The sequence below is a fragment of the Pogona vitticeps genome, chromosome 3 (genome assembly GCF_051106095.1).
Source record: "Pogona vitticeps strain Pit_001003342236 chromosome 3, PviZW2.1, whole genome shotgun sequence".
NCBI classification, from domain to species: Eukaryota; Metazoa; Chordata; class Lepidosauria; order Squamata; family Agamidae; genus Pogona; species Pogona vitticeps.
In genome coordinates this window covers 99,909,544-99,929,638 of record NC_135785.1, presented here as the reverse complement: position 1 = coordinate 99,929,638, position 20,095 = coordinate 99,909,544, and the positions used below count along the sequence as shown (strand labels likewise).

The 20,095-nt window shown below is 38.4% G+C and overlaps 1 protein-coding gene across 1 annotated transcript in view; it reads left to right on the top strand.

The window, feature by feature from the left end:
• BICC1 (BicC family RNA binding protein 1) overlaps positions 1 to 19,667 on the top strand; it is a 169,771-nt gene extending 150,104 nt beyond the window's left edge. The window contains exons 14-21 of the mRNA XM_020802263.3: positions 1,008 to 1,164; positions 4,074 to 4,239; positions 6,429 to 6,468; positions 8,226 to 8,380; positions 12,270 to 12,423; positions 12,945 to 13,105; positions 15,545 to 15,644; positions 16,897 to 19,667. Of these exons, the coding sequence (XP_020657922.3) occupies positions 1,008 to 1,164; positions 4,074 to 4,239; positions 6,429 to 6,468; positions 8,226 to 8,380; positions 12,270 to 12,423; positions 12,945 to 13,105; positions 15,545 to 15,644; positions 16,897 to 17,027 (1,064 nt within the window). The 3' untranslated portion in view covers positions 17,028 to 19,667. The remainder of the gene's footprint in view (positions 1 to 1,007; positions 1,165 to 4,073; positions 4,240 to 6,428; positions 6,469 to 8,225; positions 8,381 to 12,269; positions 12,424 to 12,944; positions 13,106 to 15,544; positions 15,645 to 16,896) is intronic.
• Positions 19,668 to 20,095: the final 428 nt, after the last annotated feature.

Genomic DNA, 20,095 nt, shown 5'->3' with positions numbered 1-20,095 from the left:
TCACCTGTAATTGTAGTTCTTCGAGTGGACCTTTGTGATTCACACATCCTGCCCGTCCTCCCTTCTGTCACCTCATTGTTTGCATACTATTAAGTGGCAGTTGACACAACTGAAAGGGGACACTTGGTGCCAAGGTACTTATACGGGTGGGGCGGGGCATTTTCTAATTTTTTTATTGCTCTAGAATCTTCCGATAAGGCTCCGCGCAGGGGCGAATCACCGAGGGTGTGAATCACAGAGGTCCACTCGAAGAACTACAATTACAGATGGGTAACCTGTCGATTCCCAAGATCAAATTGTTGAGTGAATGAGCTTTATAAGGCCCTCTGCCATTCATCACATGAATTAGGGGAACATGTAAACTCTGAACTTCCTGTTAGCTTGTCTCTGTGATTCGTCATTATATATTATGTAGGCCAGTTAGTCTGCTAGAAAGTCTTCACTGTTGAAAATTGATAGATTTTGTTCTGAGTCTGCCTGCTAAATATGGTTAGTTTTTATACCAGGCCTTAAACTCAGTTCCTGTTAGTGTCACAAATGATTAAGGTGGCCTTTAATAGGTAGCATACAAAGTTCTGAGCCCAGATAACCTGTCCTGGCAAAGATGGTGTGTAGTTCTGGCACTTGTGGTAATTGTTGATAACTTGTACATGGCAACAAACAGACTTTTTTAAAAAACAAAAGGAATGTGAAAGGAGTCTCTCTCCTTTTACTCCTGGAGATCTTTGTCATCTCACCACCTCTTTTCACCATCAATAGATCACAGAGCTTTTCTTTCCAAAGTATTAGAAATTAATTGTATTTTCGTTTTGGTTTTCAAATGAAAACTTAGCTCTGAATCTAATACCGATTTCCATACTTCTAGAGTGTGATTTCAGAGTACTTGCCGCCCTAGGAGAAGCAAGAATGTTAAGGTTAATGAATTATTATTAGTTTTTTCTAAACTCTAGCAAATCAGTGTTCCTGTGATAAATAGTGCTGAACACACTGCATCTTTTTTTTAATAGGATGTAATGACGCTTTTGTGGAAGTGGGCATGCCAAGAAGTCCTTCACATTCAGCAAACACCAGTGATCTCAAGCAGATGATGAGTTCATCCAAACAATCCTGTACAAAGAGGCAAACTGTGGAATTGTTGCAAGGCACCAAAAACTCTCACTTACAGTATGTTGCATTCATAAATACATAAATGTGCAAAGGACTGACCGGCAGTAACATTTTAAATGTCTGGAATTCTGTATCTGAGTTAAGGCACATGTCCTGAAATCTCGTATATAAATGGTGAAATGGCCACATATGTGATCATCTCTGGATGATCCATATTTTATTTACATGCTTTTAGTTAGTATAAGCAATAACAGTGTACTGCTACTAGTATTTATGTGGAATGGGCACAAACCAGCAGTTCATGCAAGTTCAGCCATCACTCCGACAGGTGTTCCACAGTTCAGAGCACTGCCTCCTCCTCCAGTGGGCACCTACTCAGAGGCAGTGCCCAGAGGAGGCCAGGAAGGGAAGATGGGGCAATGCCTCTGAGTGGGCACCTGCCAAAGGAGGCAGCGCTCAGAATCGTGGAACACCTGTTAGGTTGACCGCCGAACCTGCAGTTCATGCCCATCTCTAGTAGTATGTTGTCTGCTTGCAGACCTTACAGCAAACCTGTCAGCTAAAACAATATTCCTACCTATCTTATAAATGGAGTTAAGTGAATACTATTCACTGACTTGTGAGAGCTGAACTTCCTGCTTACAATTCAACATCTCTGGGAAGTAGCAGCTTTAGAGAGTACTGCCCTGAAGCATGACTCTTAACAACCTGTTCAATTAAGCTTTCTGTGTCTGTTGTACCTTCTTTCCCATTCACTATCTTCAACAATGTTTACATTGTTTGTTCACTAAACTGGATTTCATGGAGGCTAAGAAATGTTAATAGAGACTGATATCCAGTTAGGGAGGATGCTGATTTAAGGTAACTATGAAGTATAGCAGGAATTGTCCACAAAGATCATTTGGTAAATCAAGGGTGGAGAATTCTCAATTTGGAATAAATCTAAACATATGTAGGCCATTTTTCTGCTTCACTGTATATCTGTATCCTCTGATTTCCATTCACTTAGAATCAAGAAGTGGAGATCCAATGTCATCATACAGAGAGGGAGGGAGAAATACTGCTACTTCCTTTAGCACAGCTCTACTTGTAGAGCAACGATTTCTTCAAATACCCAACCCTTCTTTGTCCCACTGGAAGCTATTGGCTTTCCTCCAATTCCTCCTTTACCCTCATAGTCTCTGCCAGGGTGTCTCCAGTGCCCTTCTTCATATACACATATGTGCACCTTGCATTTAATGCATATGTCATTCTGTTTGTGACTATTGCTGTGTGGTGGCAGCAGTTCTACACTGCAGCCAAGTAATTTATAAAACAAAAAAGCCCTCCTGGACTGCTGTTGCTCCATGATCAGCTCCCCTTTGCCTTTTCCTAGCTGTGGCACCAATTCATTCCGTGCCAACACTACTGATTGTCACTCTAGTACAACAGATTGACTAAAACTTTGCAAGCTAACAAAATTGTGGGGAAACGTTCATTTCATTTTCATTCATTTTCTGTTACTTGTATCTTGTCTGTCTTCCCAAGAGGACCCAAGACACCTTACAAAACAGATGGTTAAAAGCCAAACATACGATAAATTATTACGATGTTAAAAATCAATTCATCCAATATTATAATTAAAACTAGTACATTAAAAAAGTTTTAAACCTCATCGAACACTTAAAAATTATTATTTATTATTATTTATTTATTGGACTTAAAAAAGACCCCTTTTAAAATCATCCTTACTAGTTACTGAAAGAAGAGAAATGTCTTCGACTGTCAGCAAAAGGGCAGCAAAAAGGGGGCAAGCCTGAACTTCTTGAGAGGGATTTCTTTAGCTCAGGAACAGCAACAGGAAAAGTCCTGTGTAAATCTCCTCGCCAAATGGACTTGGGTGGAAGGATTAAGCGAAAGGCCTTCCCTGATGATCTTAAAGTCCAGACAGGCTCTTACTGGAAGATGCAGTCTTTCAGATAAACTTGGACCAAATTTATTGAGGGTTTTAATATGTCAAAATCAGCACTTTGAATTGGACCGACTGGCAGTCAGTGGAGTTGTTGCAACAAGGGAATTTTACATTACCTATAAGCAGCCCCAGTTAACAATCTGGTTGCAGCATTTTGGGCCTGCTGAAATTTCCAAACACTTTCCAATGACAGCTCCATGTTATAGAGCATGTCACAATAATCGAAACAGGATATAAACTAAGGCATGTGTTAATATGGGCAGATCATAAGTTAAATGATTATGTTAACTGAGTTTGACCCCCTTAGGTTACAAGTTACTAATTAGCCTGATTAATTAAAATGTGTGGTTGCTGCTTCATGTACTGTCCAAGCAAATTGCATAGGGGGAGATCATTTAGGAGGGATATGTGACTTGGCTAAGTTCATGCCACTGATTCCTGCCATGGGAAGTAACTGTTGCCATATTAGAATTTATCTTCCGATAAAGAGTTTTGATATTGTTATACTTCAGTCTGTTTATTGCAGCGGAAGTGTTTAATATGAGGGTAAAAATATCACGCCTCTTTGGTCAATAAAATTGTATCTCACGTTTCTCAACAATACTTAAATGTTTGATATATTTTTGTTTGTCCAGTAGCAGAAGTGTTGGTTTCTTTTCTTAAAGTGAGCCAAACTCTGTTCATACTTTGATCTGAATTTTCTGCAGTGCTGATCATTATGACATCTCAGGCAACTTTTAGCAGATTGTTTGCTGTGATCATCTCTGCACTTAGTTTTTACTTTATTTTTAACTGCTTAATGACTGAGTTCCTGGTCTGTCTTGTCTCTGAATAATCCATTATACTTCAGTTTTTAATCTGTGAAGATTCTCAGTCAGGTAGGAGACCCCTGGTTTTAATGAAAACAGAAACAAATGAAAAGATTAGTTCTCTGCAAAGTGTACATCCTTTGAAAGCAAATGCTACTTCATTAACCCCACCAATCCTTGTGCCTTCATTTTTTTTTATTTTGCAGCACTGCAGAGAGATTGCTGTCGGATTCTGAGCTGAGTGCTTCAGAGAACCCGGTGGCTGATAAAAAAGCCCCCGGAAGTGAACGAGCAGCTGAGAGGGCGGCGGCAGCCCAGCAGAATTCTGAAAGGGCACGTCTTGCCCCGCAGTCGGCATATGTAAATATGCAGGTACTCAGCATACAGTCAGCATGCCTTCCTTTTACTTACCATTTGACATATAAGAGAAGGATAGGCTGTTCTCAGACTAAATAAGATAGCAGCTTACTGTTATCACTGCTTGACTGCTTTATGTAACAATCCAGAAAACTATCTTTTGCATCTTTGGTGGGCTCTCCATATCAATTAGAGATGTACCTAATTTTCAGGTACAGGAGGCTGTCCCCTTCCAACACACACCACCTTGCATATGTAGAAAGGCAGTGGAACCAGAGACAGAGGGGGGGTCCTATTTTCAACTATGATGTATATGGTCTGGATTGCCTGAACAATGCTCAGGTTTCGCGGTGTTAGCAAAGGAACACACATTTCATTGCTCAGGTCTAAGAGGCAGTACAAAGGGCCCGGCACAGAGGAGCATGAAGCTCTTTTAGTAAATGGTTGCATTCTCTTTGGGTTCTGAGAGGCACAGTTTAGTCCAGAAGTGTTCCAAGAGGTGCTAAAGATGACTTTGAAATCTGGCTCATCTGGCCTGATGTTGACGCCTCCCAAGCAAAGTGTTTGTCTGTGTTATTGCTTTCTTAATAGAGATTCTGGAGTTTGAAGGTGCAACTTTTTCTACAGAAAGTGTATGTTCCATTACTGAACTATGGCCTCTTTTGTAAAAGTGGAATAGAGTCTCTAAACACAGTGATCCCATCCTGGGAATCAGGAGGCAAGACATTTTGAATCTCAAGGCTGTGGCAGTTGTATGCCTGGTCTGCTTTTAACTGTGTCAGTGAAAGGGAGATATCCCACTCTTCTTACGAATGTAGCAGGAAAAAGAGACAACTAGTTTGCCCCCCAAAATAATGCAGAAAGTTACACTTGGAATGTTTTTAGTTACAGTTATTTTTGCAAAATGCCTTCCACCAGTAATTATGGTTAGAAATACAGCTTTTACAAAGCGATTGTTTCTCAAAAGTAACTACATTTTGTATTTCTGATTACTTTTTGAAAATGTTCGATGCTACAGCTAGCCTGTAGTATAAATCACACACCCTTCCTATCCGCCTTACTGTCATTTCAGCACTTACAAGAGAATGTGAGGCATATCACAAACCAACAACTGAACTATGTGATATTTCTACTTTATCATTTAGTGAGGTTACAGTTACACCATGGAATTAGTATTTTCTCCTCATGATATAATACATTTACCTTATTAGGGAAACGAATTAAAAGTATAGTTATATTTAACTAGGTTCTGGATAAATGCTCACCATAGGTTACTTTGCTGAATTAATGATCCATGGACATAGAGGAAGAGGCCCTAAATTGGTACAGTCAAAAAAAATAAAAACCCTACCTGTAGCCTGCTAATTGTATAAACAGGCATTTAGAAGTCAGTGAGCACTCAGAAGAAGAAGGGAGGTGTTTCTAGATTTGGATTTAAGTTTGGCACTTAAGTTTGCAATCCTATAGCTGTATATTTCAGAGTAAACCCCTTTCAGTCAAATGAGACTTCTTTCCAAAGAGACATGAATAGGATTAGATTGTGGGACATCTATGCTTTTTATCTGTCACATTCAGCATGCTTGCAACATTTTACAGGAAAGAGAGTTTATCTGGAAGCATTTTGAGCAGTCTTGTGCTGCCCTAATATTAAGAGTAAAGTACTTCATAACTGAACAAACCAGGATAGCCAATTGCAATACTGTTGATCATGTGGGATGATGTGGTTACTTCCGTATAAGTCCAAGAGCATTTAAACACTTACATCCATGAGGTTTAGCTTCATGTTTACCTCACATACAGCCAGCTATCTGTTATCTAAGCAGATTGTAAAAGCAGGTTGAGATGAGCAGATTCAATCCCGTGTTCTGAAATAGCAGAGAAGTAGCAGCAATTGTATTACATCAGTACAAAGACAACCAGATTTTCAAGTACTAAAATACCTTGGGAAAGGGATGGTGTTTGAAAACAGTGGACTACAGATATTCCTCAACTTTTACAACCCTCATTAACTAGTTTTAAGTGAAAGTTTTGAGTTTATCACATGTTCATTGCAGTGCTGGCACATTGTTGTTCAGTGCTCAGGGTTCCTCCTAGACAAACTTATGGACCGTGATCAAAATCTTTGAGGTCTGGAGAGCAGAGTACGGGGTGACATTTAACGGAGCAGTGATTAAGCGGCCTTCTATGTGTTTCATTTTTTTTAGGCATTTGACTATGAACAGAAGAAGCTATTGGCAACCAAAGGTATGTGGGACAGTCGTGACATGTAGCATATATCTGTTTATTAGCAGAGCAGTGAAAGGATTTCTCCATTCTTCAGACCGCCCCCATTCCCTGCCGCCCTGAGAACTGGCTGTATCCGTTACTCAAATGGAAAACTGTATCTTAGACAACTCATTTTGCAATCCAGACTTTTCTCCGATAAAAACTTAAAACCCACTGTTTCTTTTTATGTGAGGGAATGCTTTAAACATGACATATCTTGGTCCCTGCTATGCTCTTCTTGTCCCACTGTTTCAAAATCTTCTAATGTTTGATATGCCCCGTTGCATTTTAAAACAGTATAGACCTTGCATGCTAATACTCAGGTTTTCTTTCAGTACAACTGTGTTGTGTATGTTATTTATATATTCAAAATATTTCTGTTTTAATTGGCAATGCCCTGAGTTTGTTTACAAATATAATTTACAATCCATTCAGCAGGACAGTTAATCATATAATATGTTTTGTATTAAATACAAGTAAAATAACTGAAACAGAATCAAGAGGTTAAACTGTTACAAGGTAAGGTGTTAAAATGATATGAAGAGTTAGCAATAAGACTCCAACAGTAGCATCAGCAGTAACATTGTCAACTGAACACCTGCTGGGATGGGAAGGTCTTTCACTTTTTTATGGCACTTTGAGTGGGAAAGCTGTTCACATGCTCATTGACAACTCATTCTATAAGCACACAATGAAGAGTTCATGTATCACAGGTCACTTGTGGTATGGTTGGTATATGCATACATCAATATGCCATGAGATTGTGATCCCCATATAAGGAAATAACTCGTAGATAAAGAGGACTTGCAGTAAAATGTGGCATGTTGAGGTTAGCAGTTAACCATCCCCTTCCAGGATACTCCATTACAGATTTCTCACCTACTTAACTACAGTAGGTCCTCCTTATCCACAGCATCACTGTCTGCTGATTCACTTATCTATAGTCTGACAATACTAAAAATATTAAAAGAAAAATCCTAGAAATATATATTTCTAGAGATGAGGTTACCAGAACTGGAATATTTTTTGCAGGTTTATCCTACTTGTTTTTTAAAGATGTTTTGTGTCCCACACACAAAACCCTCAATTCCTGCATGACCTTCATTGTGTCCTCCTCATCCCTCCCTTTATACTCCATTTTCTGACTTACCCCTGTATTTTGAATCTATCTTAAGTTCTGAAGGAGAAGCTTGATTGAGCAGCCCTATAATTTCATATTTGATCTGAGATTCTCCCTCACCCTCTTTTCTTTTACACAGTCACACAAAGTATGATTTTGTCATATTTATTTGTGGGAGGGCTTTTATCACTGAATATTTTTCTAAAGATTTTTTCTGCAAATTTCTGTTTCTTTTTCATGGATTTTATCCTTGTCCTTAAAATTTTGTTGATTAGGAATGACACACAAATTAGTATACGCAGGCTCACATCGCACATTGTTTTATGTATCATAAAAATCATTTTTCCCTAACATACATAATCCTAGAGTAAACTGCGAAATGAGTGGAAACTGGACCCTCCCTATATGCATAGAGAGGACGCAATTGAGAGCAAATTATTTATGGATTTCTGTGAGTTATGTGCACTATTTTATTTAATTATTTTATTTCTACCCTTCCTTTCTCCCTGTGAGGAGACTCATGTATGTCAAGGTTTTGCTAAAGTATGTTATATCTTATCAATGAACATATAGGATAAATACTTACAGGCATATATTATTTTGTGTTTCCATTCAGCTATGCTTAAGAAGCCAGTTGTTACAGAAGTGAGAACACCAACAAACACTTGGAGTGGGCTTGGGTTCTCCAAATCGATGCCAGCTGAAACAATTAAGGAATTAAGGAGAGCTAACCATGTATCATACAAACCATCAATGACAACCACTTATGAGGTATGTGTGAAATTGTGTGTCCTCTATGACAAACTGAATTTGAGCCAACAGTGTGATGCAGCTGCAAAAAGGCAAATGCCATTTTAGACTGCATTAACTGAAGTATAGTTTTAAAATCATGTGAAGTCCTACTCCACTTCTAATGAGTACTGGTTAGGCTTCACCTTGGGAACTGTGTCCAGTTCTGGACATCTTACTTTAACAAAGCCCACAAACTTGGGCATGTTCAGAGGAGGGCAACAAAGATGATCAGTGGATTGGAAACCAGGCCCTATGAGGAAAGACCGAAAGATCTGAGCATGTTTAGCCTTGAAAAAAAATAAGACTGAGGAGAGATATGATAGCACTTTTCAGATACTTGAAAGATTGTCATAGAAGGACAGGATCATCCTGGAGTGCAGGATACACAATAATGGGCTCAAGTGACAGGAAGCCAGATTTTGACTGAATATAAGAAAAAACTTCCTCACTGTTAGAGAAGTACAAAAATGGAATCAGTGACCTCAGGAGATGGTGAGCTCTCCAACACAGATGGCATTAAAGAGAAAGTTAGACAGCTATCTGTCACATTTACTTGGATTCCTTCACTGACCAGGGGATTGGACTCAATGGCATTGTAGGCTCCTTCCAACTCCATTATTCAATAATTCTGTGGCTTTCTTTGTAAAAAAAAAAAGTGAGTTGTCTGCCTGAATCTTAAATTTTAAACTACATATTGAATATTTTATTAAAAGAAGGTTGGATGATGATGATGATGATGATGATGATGATGATGATGATGATGATGATGATGATAATAATAATAATAATAATAATAATAATAATAATAATAATAATAATAATAATAATAATAATAATAATAATAATAATAATAATAATAATAATAATAATAATAATAATAATAACAAAAGGAGAGGGGGATTCTTGAAAGTTTCTCAAAAATGAAAAGGTTTAGGAATTCCTACTCTGGAGGAAAGACAGACAATGTGTAGCACCCCCAAATTGTTCAAAGCAATTGTTGGAAAGTATCAGAACTTCCAACTTCCCTTGTGATCTCTCTGCTGTTTTGGGAGAAAATATGCCATGTTTTGCGATCCTCTCCTAGCACCATTGACTGTTCCACCCCACCAGTTTTAAAATTTTTAAAGTATTTTTTCTGTCTACTAGAGGGAGGAAGTGACTGTTTTCAATTAAACCATGCACCCCCATTTGTGTAAGAGATGAAGGGGACTGCAGGATGTATGTATGACTCAAAAATATTGTCCACCCATGTTCTAAAATGCTGAAAATAGCACAGCATTCCATGTGATGTGTGTCTCCCAGGCTTTAGCTCTCGTGTAATTTGTGTCATCTTCACTCATTGATCTGTGCAGCAAGCAAGGTCTAGAAAAATCTAACCGTAAAGATAGCTATATTACATCAACCTACTTTTCAGATTTTTAAACGTCTAACTCTGGAGCCAGCCAGATAGCCAAGAGCATGCTGGTGTTCTCTTATGCTTTCACTACAAGTGGCCCGTGAGAGGTGAATCTGAAAAATTATTTTCTCCAACTGTTAACTCCTGGTATGGTGCCAGACCTAAGTTATCCCAGTTTTTCTGACATCTGCTGCAAATAAAAATAACAGGGGCAACAGAGGAGCGGGTGTCTCCCATGACAGTGGAATAGGTCACAGATTACAAAGACTTGATATGGAGGCGTCTGGACCACCTTCTAACCGTTACACAGAAAACAATTATGATTATTAAAAACCAGGGCAACAGTTACAGATTTTTACAAATAATTGAAGTTCATTTTCCTTCTAGTCATACTGTTGCATTAAATGAGATATAAGCTTTTGCCAAATCTTCTGCGTATCTTTAACAGGAGATGCAAACAATAAAGTTGACTTTTCCTTTGGAATAAGCTTCCCTTTGTCCATGTCATTTCAGCTATGTGTGTTTAGCAGATACACTATTCTCTTGTGTTCCAAATTATCGTGCAGCCATTTTACTCTTGTTTCCTTTTTCTTAGAGGAGTTTATGGGGAGACTAAAAATGTTTTCTGTGTCTGAGTCACTTGGCTCTGGCCCAGAAACAAACCGCAGCCTGAGTTCTTTTGCTCTGTAAACGATTACTTCAGAGACTGCAGTGCTCGTTGTTTTTGCTGTTCTTGAGACATGTGGGGAAAATAAAAAACCGAGAATTCCTTTGTTTTCCTGCTTATCCTGTGCTGTTTTCAGAACTGTCTCTGGTATTAGAAAGCACTCCTCTCATGGTACTCTGCATCAGTGATTCCAAAACAATTAGCCAAGACTTAGCAGTAAACTCAGAGGACCTTGTAGGTGTGGTCACAGAGCTGCCAGTAGGTGGTGGAGGAAAAAAAAACATGGTTTGGTGAGCATGGGGGAGAATTCATTTCTAAGTTCCAATTAAGACTGACCACACAAAGACACTGCTACATTGGTACGTCCTCATTTCCTTTTTTTTTTTTTTTTTTTTTTTTGAAAAAAGCTTTGCGAGACATTCTACTTCAAATTTACTTTCAAAATGACTGTTGAATGCCTCTCCTTTAAAAAGAGTTCCTGAAGCTCCTCTTACATAAATTAATATTTAGACAGTGCACACTGGGGACAGTTTTTGGCACAGCTTCACATTTTGTTTCCCAGTATTGAGTTCAAACTTTATTGCAGATGAATTACAGTTTCTAGCAGCCTTTTAAATTGGCTGTATGTTCAAATCATAACTTATTGAAAAACACAAAAGTTTGGTACCCTATTAGATCCTTGATCAATATGTATTTTCTAGGTTTTGCATGCTACTTTGAGGAGACAGTGAAAATGTAATTTTTATTCTGCTTGGTATATATTTTAACATTTAAACAAAGCTTGGCACAAGTTACCTTTAAAGCATAGGATTTTGTAATAAGTATTAATCCAAAGATTCTCAAACTGGCATCCCCAGATGTTCTTGGGGTGACATTCCCAGAAGCCTTCACCACTAGCTGTGCTGGACAGGATTTCTGGGACTTGTAGATCAGGAACATTTGGGGACCCAAGTTTGGGGGAAGTTGTTTTAATCACTTAATGGTAGAACAGAGCCAAGGTGTGCGATATATCAATTTGTAAATTCTTAAAAATGCAAATGGCAGCTACTGTAGAGAGAGAACTATAGCTACTGAGAGAACTATAAGTAACACAGCAAGTCAGAGGCTGATGGTAACTTAACACTCCCCGTCCCTTCCATGATCCTAGGAAAAATCACTCCTCTAAAGTTGCTGCCTTCACTGGGAGGAAATGTCCCTTTGGCATTAATTGATGAATACTTAGAAGCATTTTTTAGATTTGTAACACACTGACATTACTTGAATCTCTAAGAATGTCAATGCCCACTGGATCCAGGCTTTTTTCTTTTTGATCAATGTCCAGAAATAACATACAAGCTCAGATAATTCCTTTGTACAGTTCTTGCTGAACCTTGGCCCCTTATTGCCTGGAAATTCTATTGTATCAAAAAGTGCTTGCCTGTAAAAGTCATCTCAAAAAGAAAGATGTTAACTTAGTCTTCTCCTTAATGTATTTTTTAACAAGGTAGTGTGTTTTTGTTTTAAATTTGTGATATACTAAAACATGTAGTACATCTGCTACCGTATGACATAGAATATCCAGAAATTACTGCTCCATTCTTTTACATGTGTGTGTAAAAGAATGGAGCAGACACACACACACACACACACACACACACACACACCGTTTCTGAATTGATTCTTGACTTCTTTTGGATGCCGTCATGTTTAAAAGGTGGAGGGGAGGGTTCAGAGCAAAGTATTTAACATGTCTGTTTTAAGGCAAAAGGAAGTTTTCCTCTCCCAATGTTCATGTCACATTTATGGTTTCTGGTCCTGTTTTGCAGGGTTCATCAATGTCTCTCTCACGATCCAACAGCCGGGAACATCTAGGAAGTGCTAGTGACTCTGATAACTGGAGAGATCATAACAGCATTGGCCCCACAGCTCCTAGTGACTTTGTTTCATCCATTGGCAGCCCAAAAAGGAAACAGAAATCAGGTAATTGTACTTTTCAGCATGACTTTTCTAGTGCAGTCATGTTAGCTTGGGATAAAAAATTGTTCCCTGTCTAAGGAAATAAGACTGATAAATGTATTTTATTCTTTAATTAAAAATGTTAGTTTACTAGGGCAGATTTACATGTTAAATATCTAGAGTAAATCTACATGCCATTGAAAATGACAACGGCTTCTTCTCTGACTCTGTACCTTATACAGTTAGTTTCATGCCCTGATGTCACAAGTTTGAGTCTGAGGAATGGGCAGGGCTTGACACAGCTGCAGTTTTCAACATATATGCCAACAACATGTAGTTTTCCCCTTAATATCAACTATCCTATTAATTCCTTCTGTAGTACCTTTGTTGACAATATTATTGTTAAGGCTTGATCATGTGATGGGTGGGTGAAGGGATTAAAATCATGGTGGCTTGTGTGCAATCCAAGTCTTTCAATGCTATCTCTCTTTAAAATGAAATGCAAAGTGGTTGGAAATTAAGGTATTCCCTCTCTGAACTTGCAGCTGAACATTATCTCAGCAGCAGCAATTACATGGACTGTATCTCCTCGCTGACAGGAAGCAATGGCTGTAACTTGAACAGTCTATTTAAAGGATCTGACCTGCCTGAGCTGTTCAGCAAACTGGGCTTGGGCAAATACACAGACATATTCCAGCAACAAGAGGTCAGTGTCTGGAAAATGCATTTTTTTGTTGTTGTTCCTGCTAGAGTGTTTTGATTACTTTCCAAACTAAATTGCTCAATTGCTACCATATGCTGTACTTTCATTGACTATTCTGTGAAGACCACATATTCATTCCTTGAATGTAGGACTAGCCAGCTTCAGACCTCAGTGTTTTCATAGGACTGTGCTGAGAGAAGCAACTCTGCATTTTCAAGATTTACTTCAACTGTTCACATTCATGATTGAATAGATGGTGCCTGGAGTATATGGATGTATAAACTGCCAGTGTTGTGTTGTGGGTAGAGTGAGTCAGACTGGGACTCAAGGGACCTGGGTTCAAATTCTCTGCTCAGGCATGGAAACTCACTGAGAGCCGGTGCTGGTAAAACCACCCTCTAAATATCACACATACTTTGAAACCTATTAGGATCACCATAAGTCAGAACGAACTTGAAGGCACATAGCAGACATATGGTTTGTATGGGTACGCTCAGTAGACAAGCATATCAGGCAAAATACAAAGAAACAAAATAAAACAAGAAGATAAAAATGTGGCACTTTAAAAACTAAGTGTTATATTTGAATAAGTTGCCACATGTTTTTGTCTTTTTTTGTTTTGTTTCTTTGGATTTTGCCTGATATGCCTGCACAGACTAAAACGGCTACTTTGTCTACAATCAGTGGACAAACATGCTAGTGCCATGTGGCACACTAAGTGGGGCCAAGGGGGCAAAAGGTCACAATCAAGAATGAGGCATTGGCCTCTCTCACTGCAGTTACTCCATGCATCTCAGCCAAGGCCAGCTCTATCATTAGGGTCGAGTGAACTGGCAACCTTGGGCAGCAGATTTTTTGCACTGTATGTGCCATAAAAAGGCAGCAAGTGGTTTGTTATTGATGGTTAGTTGTTTTGTTTTGTTTTTGTTTTTATTTATTTACAAGGGAGGGCAGAAGAAGATTGGAAGATTTTCTACAGTAGTCGCTGTGGCACTCGCCCCTGTAGCCCCTGCTTGTCTTTCCCTCACAAAGGCTCATGTCGCGTTTTCCTCTTGCTGCCATCAGTGGATTACCTCAATCCACAATATAAATGATGTTTGTCTGAACACTTGTCTTGTGAAAAGAAACAGAACTTATTTATTGAAGTGAAGCAGATTGAATAATAACAGAAGTTCTTCAGATACACATTATACATAAGCAAATCATCAACAGTTCTCTCAGTACATACTTCTTTCCTCTTGCTATATCATTACCACCTTCTCTACCTATTTTCCTAACCAGCTATATCTACCTCACTATCTGTTACCCCCTCTCTCTGACTAACCAGCCCTATCTGACTCCTCCTTCTCCCACCAAGCCTCATGTAGCTGCTGACTGTGCTTCCCCAGCCCTCTCATAGGTTCATGCAAATCAGCTTATGAATATGAATGGCATGAGTGATGTGGGCAGTCGCCACATTTGCTGAAACAACTTAGTAGACATTGGGTTCCATGCACCTTGAACCGGGTGTGGCTGCTGGCACAATTTAAAGACCTAAGGAAATATAAACAAATGACCTTTAGAGACCTGGCATTTCCTTGCCCTGTTTCCTGAGGGCCACTTCCCATGGGTGTCTCCCCCACTCCCTAAACCTGGAATATCCGTTGAAATAGAGTAAATGCTAAATGTAAATTAAACCTCAAGTTAAACCTTTCGACCCTTCACATGTATTTTAATAAGAGGCCTAGAAGTTATTCTGGCATGTATGTTTGCATCCATCTGTGGCTGTTTCTATGAGACTAGAGGTATCTGTGTAGTATTTTGCCCATGTGCCTGCTGTTTCTTCATAAACAGCAGGCCATGGTTGGCCATTAGGTAAACTAAGAGGTCTTTTATAGTATGTCTGTTTTTGTAAGTTTAAAGCATTAACAATTGGCAACTTATAAAAATCTTTGCTGTTGCAAATCATTCTTTGATTTATGGGAGTAAGGCTATAAACCCGCGTAAAGTTGGCATACAACACCCGTGGCTATATTCCGGGGGGGCGGGGAAAGCATATCCATAAACAAAAATTGGGATCATATGGGCTAAATACCCATAAGTAAAAGTACTATATTATCATTTTAAACTTTTGTAGTTAGTTTTAATTGTTCTGATAAAATTAATACTTTCAGCTCTTTCACTTGAATGGTATCTGGCGTATTTGATCCCAATTGTAATTTTCGTATGAACCTATGTAGAGTTCCTATACAAGTCCCACTGAATATAGAAGGGCTTACTACTGAGTATAACTGTATAAGATTCCATTGCACATGTTTTCTTCTATTATATTAATAAAGAACTTACAAGGTTAAAAGCCTTTTGCTTTGTCAGTGGCTGTATCTGTAACATCCCCATAATGTGTACCAGTATGCTTTGAAACTTAGTAAAAAACTTCAGTGTAAATGTTTTTGCTGTTTGTAGATTGATCTTCAGACGTTCCTCACGCTCACAGATCAGGATCTAAAAGAGCTTGGAATCACTACGTTTGGTGCACGAAGGAAAATGCTGCTCGCAATCTCAGGTGATTCTCAGTAAATAAAAAGGGCTGTTTTGTACATGCTGTAAGAGTCTTTTGTGTTGTTTCTTTCCTTTGATTGCGTTATTATGACAGTTGTTCAGCATTTATATAATATTTTGAAGTGTTCAAAATGCTTCACAGACAACTTCAGTAACATTGAACACCGCCCAGTGAGACAGTTTTTATTACATTGTGAGAGGTTTGCCAGAGGTCACCTGTGAAGGACAGTTTCACTGAATTCAGTAGAGCTTACTTCCAGGTATGTGGATATAAGATTCGAGCTCTTGTAGGTTTTAGTCCAGATTGAAATTTGAACCAAGAACCAAGAAGCTTCCTGCTTCCCATCACACCAACTCACTAATGCCTTCTAATGACTTATGGAGTAGGGGAATGCAAAATCTTATAATCAGCCTGAGCATGCAGTTGCCGGATCTTAAATGAGGTGCTGCTTTCACCTTTAAAAGATGCTGCTTCTTGTTGTTGTTATTTAGTTGTTAAGTCATGTCTGTCCTGTTCACTGACACCCAGGATGTCAATGTTTATTCTTGCCATCTCCTGTTTGACCACATCCAGCTTCCCAAGGTTCATTGATCTTACATTCCAGGTTCCTATGCATTATTTTTCTTTGCAGCATCGGACTTTCCTTTCACTTCCAGGCACATCCACAGCTGAGCGTCCTTTCAGCTTTGGCCCAACCACTTCATTAGCTCTGGAGCTACTTGTACTTGTCCTCCACTCTTCCTCACTAGCATGTTGGATGCCTTCCGACCTGAGGGTCCCATCTTCCAGCATCATATCTTTTAGCCTTTTTCTGTTCATGGGGTTTTCTTGGCAAATATACTGGAGTGGCTTGCCAACTCTTGCTCCAGGTGGATCGTGTTTAGTCAGAACTCTCCACTATGACCTGTCTGTCTTGGGTCGCCCTGCACGGCATAGCCCATAGCTTCTCTGAATTACTCAAGCCTGTTCGCCACGACAAGGCAGCAATCCATGAAGTAGTACCTTTTAGTACCTCTTAAAGTACAATTTTAGCCATCTGGATTCAAAAGAGCAATGAGCCAAAGCAGTAGCTTTCAACTGACCAAACATTACTAATTGCCTATTCACCTATGAGAATGTGTTTGGCATTTAATCTCCCCTTGTGTGTACTAATTAAATATTTATTTGCTTATTCTGTATGATAACTAAATCCTTTCTGTTAAATCCTTTTTAATCTATTTTTTAAAAATCTTCTCTCTTTTTCTCCCATGGGCAGAACTGAATAAAAACCGAAGAAAACTATTTGACCCCTCCAATATCCGTGCGTCGTTCCTGGAAGGCGGCGCAAGTGGAAGGCTGCCGCGTCAATATCATTCAGACATTGCTAGTGTGAGCGGCCGCTGGTAGCAGCCAGCTGAGGCTCTCACAGCTGACTGCACAAATGGGCATGGCAATCCTGTGGACAGCCATCACTGCACACCACCCTCTGCACTTTGGGAGTTTAGGTACCAAGGACCAAAGCTGCCTTAATCTGCACAAATACTTGTGCCAAAAAGAGAGAGAACACTTGTCTGTCTTTCCAAACACCAAATGTGGATTATGTTTTACTCATGTAGATTGGACAAAAATGGCAATAATATAGGGTTCTTTGTTTAGTGTTTTATTACTTATAATAACTATATTGTATGCACTGAATTTTTTTTTTACTTCTTTGAACAGAGAATGAAGGCCTGGGGTGCCAAAGGGGCATAGTATGTGGTTTTTATCAAGAAGGTATTTCTGGTACTTCTTAATAATTAATTGAGGTCTTTCTGCACTTTACGTGTTCTGATTGCTTGTCCTGTGGAAATTGTATTGTTTCACTCTCATTTCCACAGAAAAATATTGTTAATGGCACTAGTCAACATTTGCCAGGTGGTGTTCCCACATTAGATTTAAAATGTTGCCATAAATGGTACTTGTAAATGAAATTTTGATTATTATTTTTTTCCTTAATCAACTATTATGAAGTCTTCCACAATCAGGTCTCTTAAGTGTTGGCGTCAAACCTCTTTTCACTTTGGGGAGGCAGTCCAAGAAATTCATAAGCTTATGTACTGTAAAAGAAGCAATGAAAGACCAAAATGGACCTTATTGCCATCAGTTAATCCTATTTAGCTGCTGTGTGTAAGGCTAAATCTGATTTTAATGGTTGTCTCAAAGCAAAAGACTATTTTAGTATAAACGGCCACTAAAGGACACTTTATTTATAGCAAATGACTTATTTTTAGAATCTGTACACTTTACAGTCCATAAGAGAGTAAACTGATCTACTAAGAAGTTTATGATATAGATTGGAAGGCAGTTCATCGTACCAGAGTTCTGAGCCCTTGCTTTGTTTAAACAGGGCATTAATTTCATCTGACAAGACAGCACTGTTGCATTGATTTCAAGGACATAACTTACATGACTTCATATAGAGCAACATATTCATATAGAGCAACAGAAGTCAAATTATTGCAAGGACACATTTTTTTCTTTTTTTTTCCTCCTTTTTTCTTTTTTTCTTTTTTTTTTTTTTGATTTATGATTGTCACTATTGTCAGCTGTTGACATTTTGAGATGAACTGTTTCCAAAAAGTATGTATTGACTATCACCAGAAAGAGTTCATGTTGTACATGGCTAGAGCTTACAGTTGTGTTCTTATACTGTGAAAGGTCAGGAAATCTGGTTATACTGTACTCTTTCTATCTTTTTGAAAATGACTAGGTATACGTTTATGAAGTGAAGGATAGCATAAAGTGCCTCTCTGCAATTCAGTATGTTTCCAAACATAGGTTTATCAGAAGAAAAACATTCCCATAGCAAATATTGTGAATTACTTGTACTGTAATTTCTTATTTATGTACAACGTACAAACCCTTTAAGGTGGATGTAAACCACTCTTAACGAAGGCATTAGATTTAACCAATTACCATAGTTGTGTTTTATATATGCAAAATTGGGGTGAGAAATACGTTTTGACACTATCTGTGGATAATTCTTTTCTGTGATGAAGGAAAAAAACACACACAAAGGGAATCTTTAAATGGTGGAAGTACAGATAATGCACACATCAACATTAGTTTTAACAGTGATGGCTTTTTAACTGAACAACCTATCACTGTTACTGAAATGGTCACTGATCTTTCTCTGGAGTTTGAGAAAAAAAACATGGGGCAGATTAGTGTACTTAAGACTGCATTGCTTTTTTTTTTCCTGTGAATCGGATCATGCTTTAATCTAGAAACCAAGTTTTTTTTTCCCCAAGCATAGCATGTATTCCTTTTCAAACAATCTGGTCCTGGTTCTAAAAAACACTAACATTTTTATCACGAATACTCGTTTTGGTATGAGTCTTTCATGTGTGTAAAATTAAGCACTTGTGTTAGCTGATCAGGACCTCTATTTGTCCATGTAAATTATTTTACCAAAATGTAGAGCTAACTTGGTTTAATCTGTGCCAGAGTTACTCCAGTGAGGATGAGCACCTGCAGGTTTACATTCCACCGCCCTCCCACCCCATTAGGCATTCTTCTCCCACAGAACTGTGCATATTGACTTTTTGTACTTAAAAGGCCATGTCTTATGACAGTATTATAGCTGGAAGATGCAATTAAGTTACTGTGGTCTATGTGGAAGTGAAGAATTACCCAGATATTAGAATAAAGATAGGGTGCACATACACAAACACACAACACAAATTCCACACTGGAAAAACAACTTTCTCACTCCTTTTGAATTCCACAAAAGGGAATATGGCAATGCAGTAGTCAGTATTGTCAGTGTTGTATTATGCACAAAAAACATTGAAAGGTTACTTTTAAATTTTGTGCCTTTATAGCGACCAGTTATCTGTAAATATAGAGCAGATACAGATTGTATTTTGGGAGGGAAGGGGTCCTTTTTAGTGATTTTTTTTAAATAAATAAATGAAAGATGGAATTAAACATTTAAAATGGGAAATGTCCAAACTAATCAAATGTTACATGAAAGAATAAATTTATATAACCTTGTGTTACACTGCCTATCATATGTAGTCTCTTGTCTTTTACCTAGACTTATCGCAGAAGCAACCTTACGTTCTCATTACCGGAATGATTGTCCCAAAACAAAGAGATCAAATATTTCCTTAAAACATCACTGTAATGTTGCACTAGAGTGGACTAGTGTAAAGTACAGTAACTGCATTGGGCTCTAAAGAGTATTTACCATTCTTATGAAAAGGAAGATCTGTCTTGTGAATAGAAGCTACCTCACCCTTTCTTTTTACCACAACAGTTGGCTGAAGAAGAAGGATTACGTAGCTTACTCCTGTGTCTACAAGCAGAAAGATCTAAAGGTTTTTCTAATTAAACCTGGATGTTCAGCTTACCATACCACAGGTCTTGTTTGTCTTTTGTAATTTTATCCAGAGTGTAACATATTCTGTTGGGGACAATTCTTTTCCTTCAGA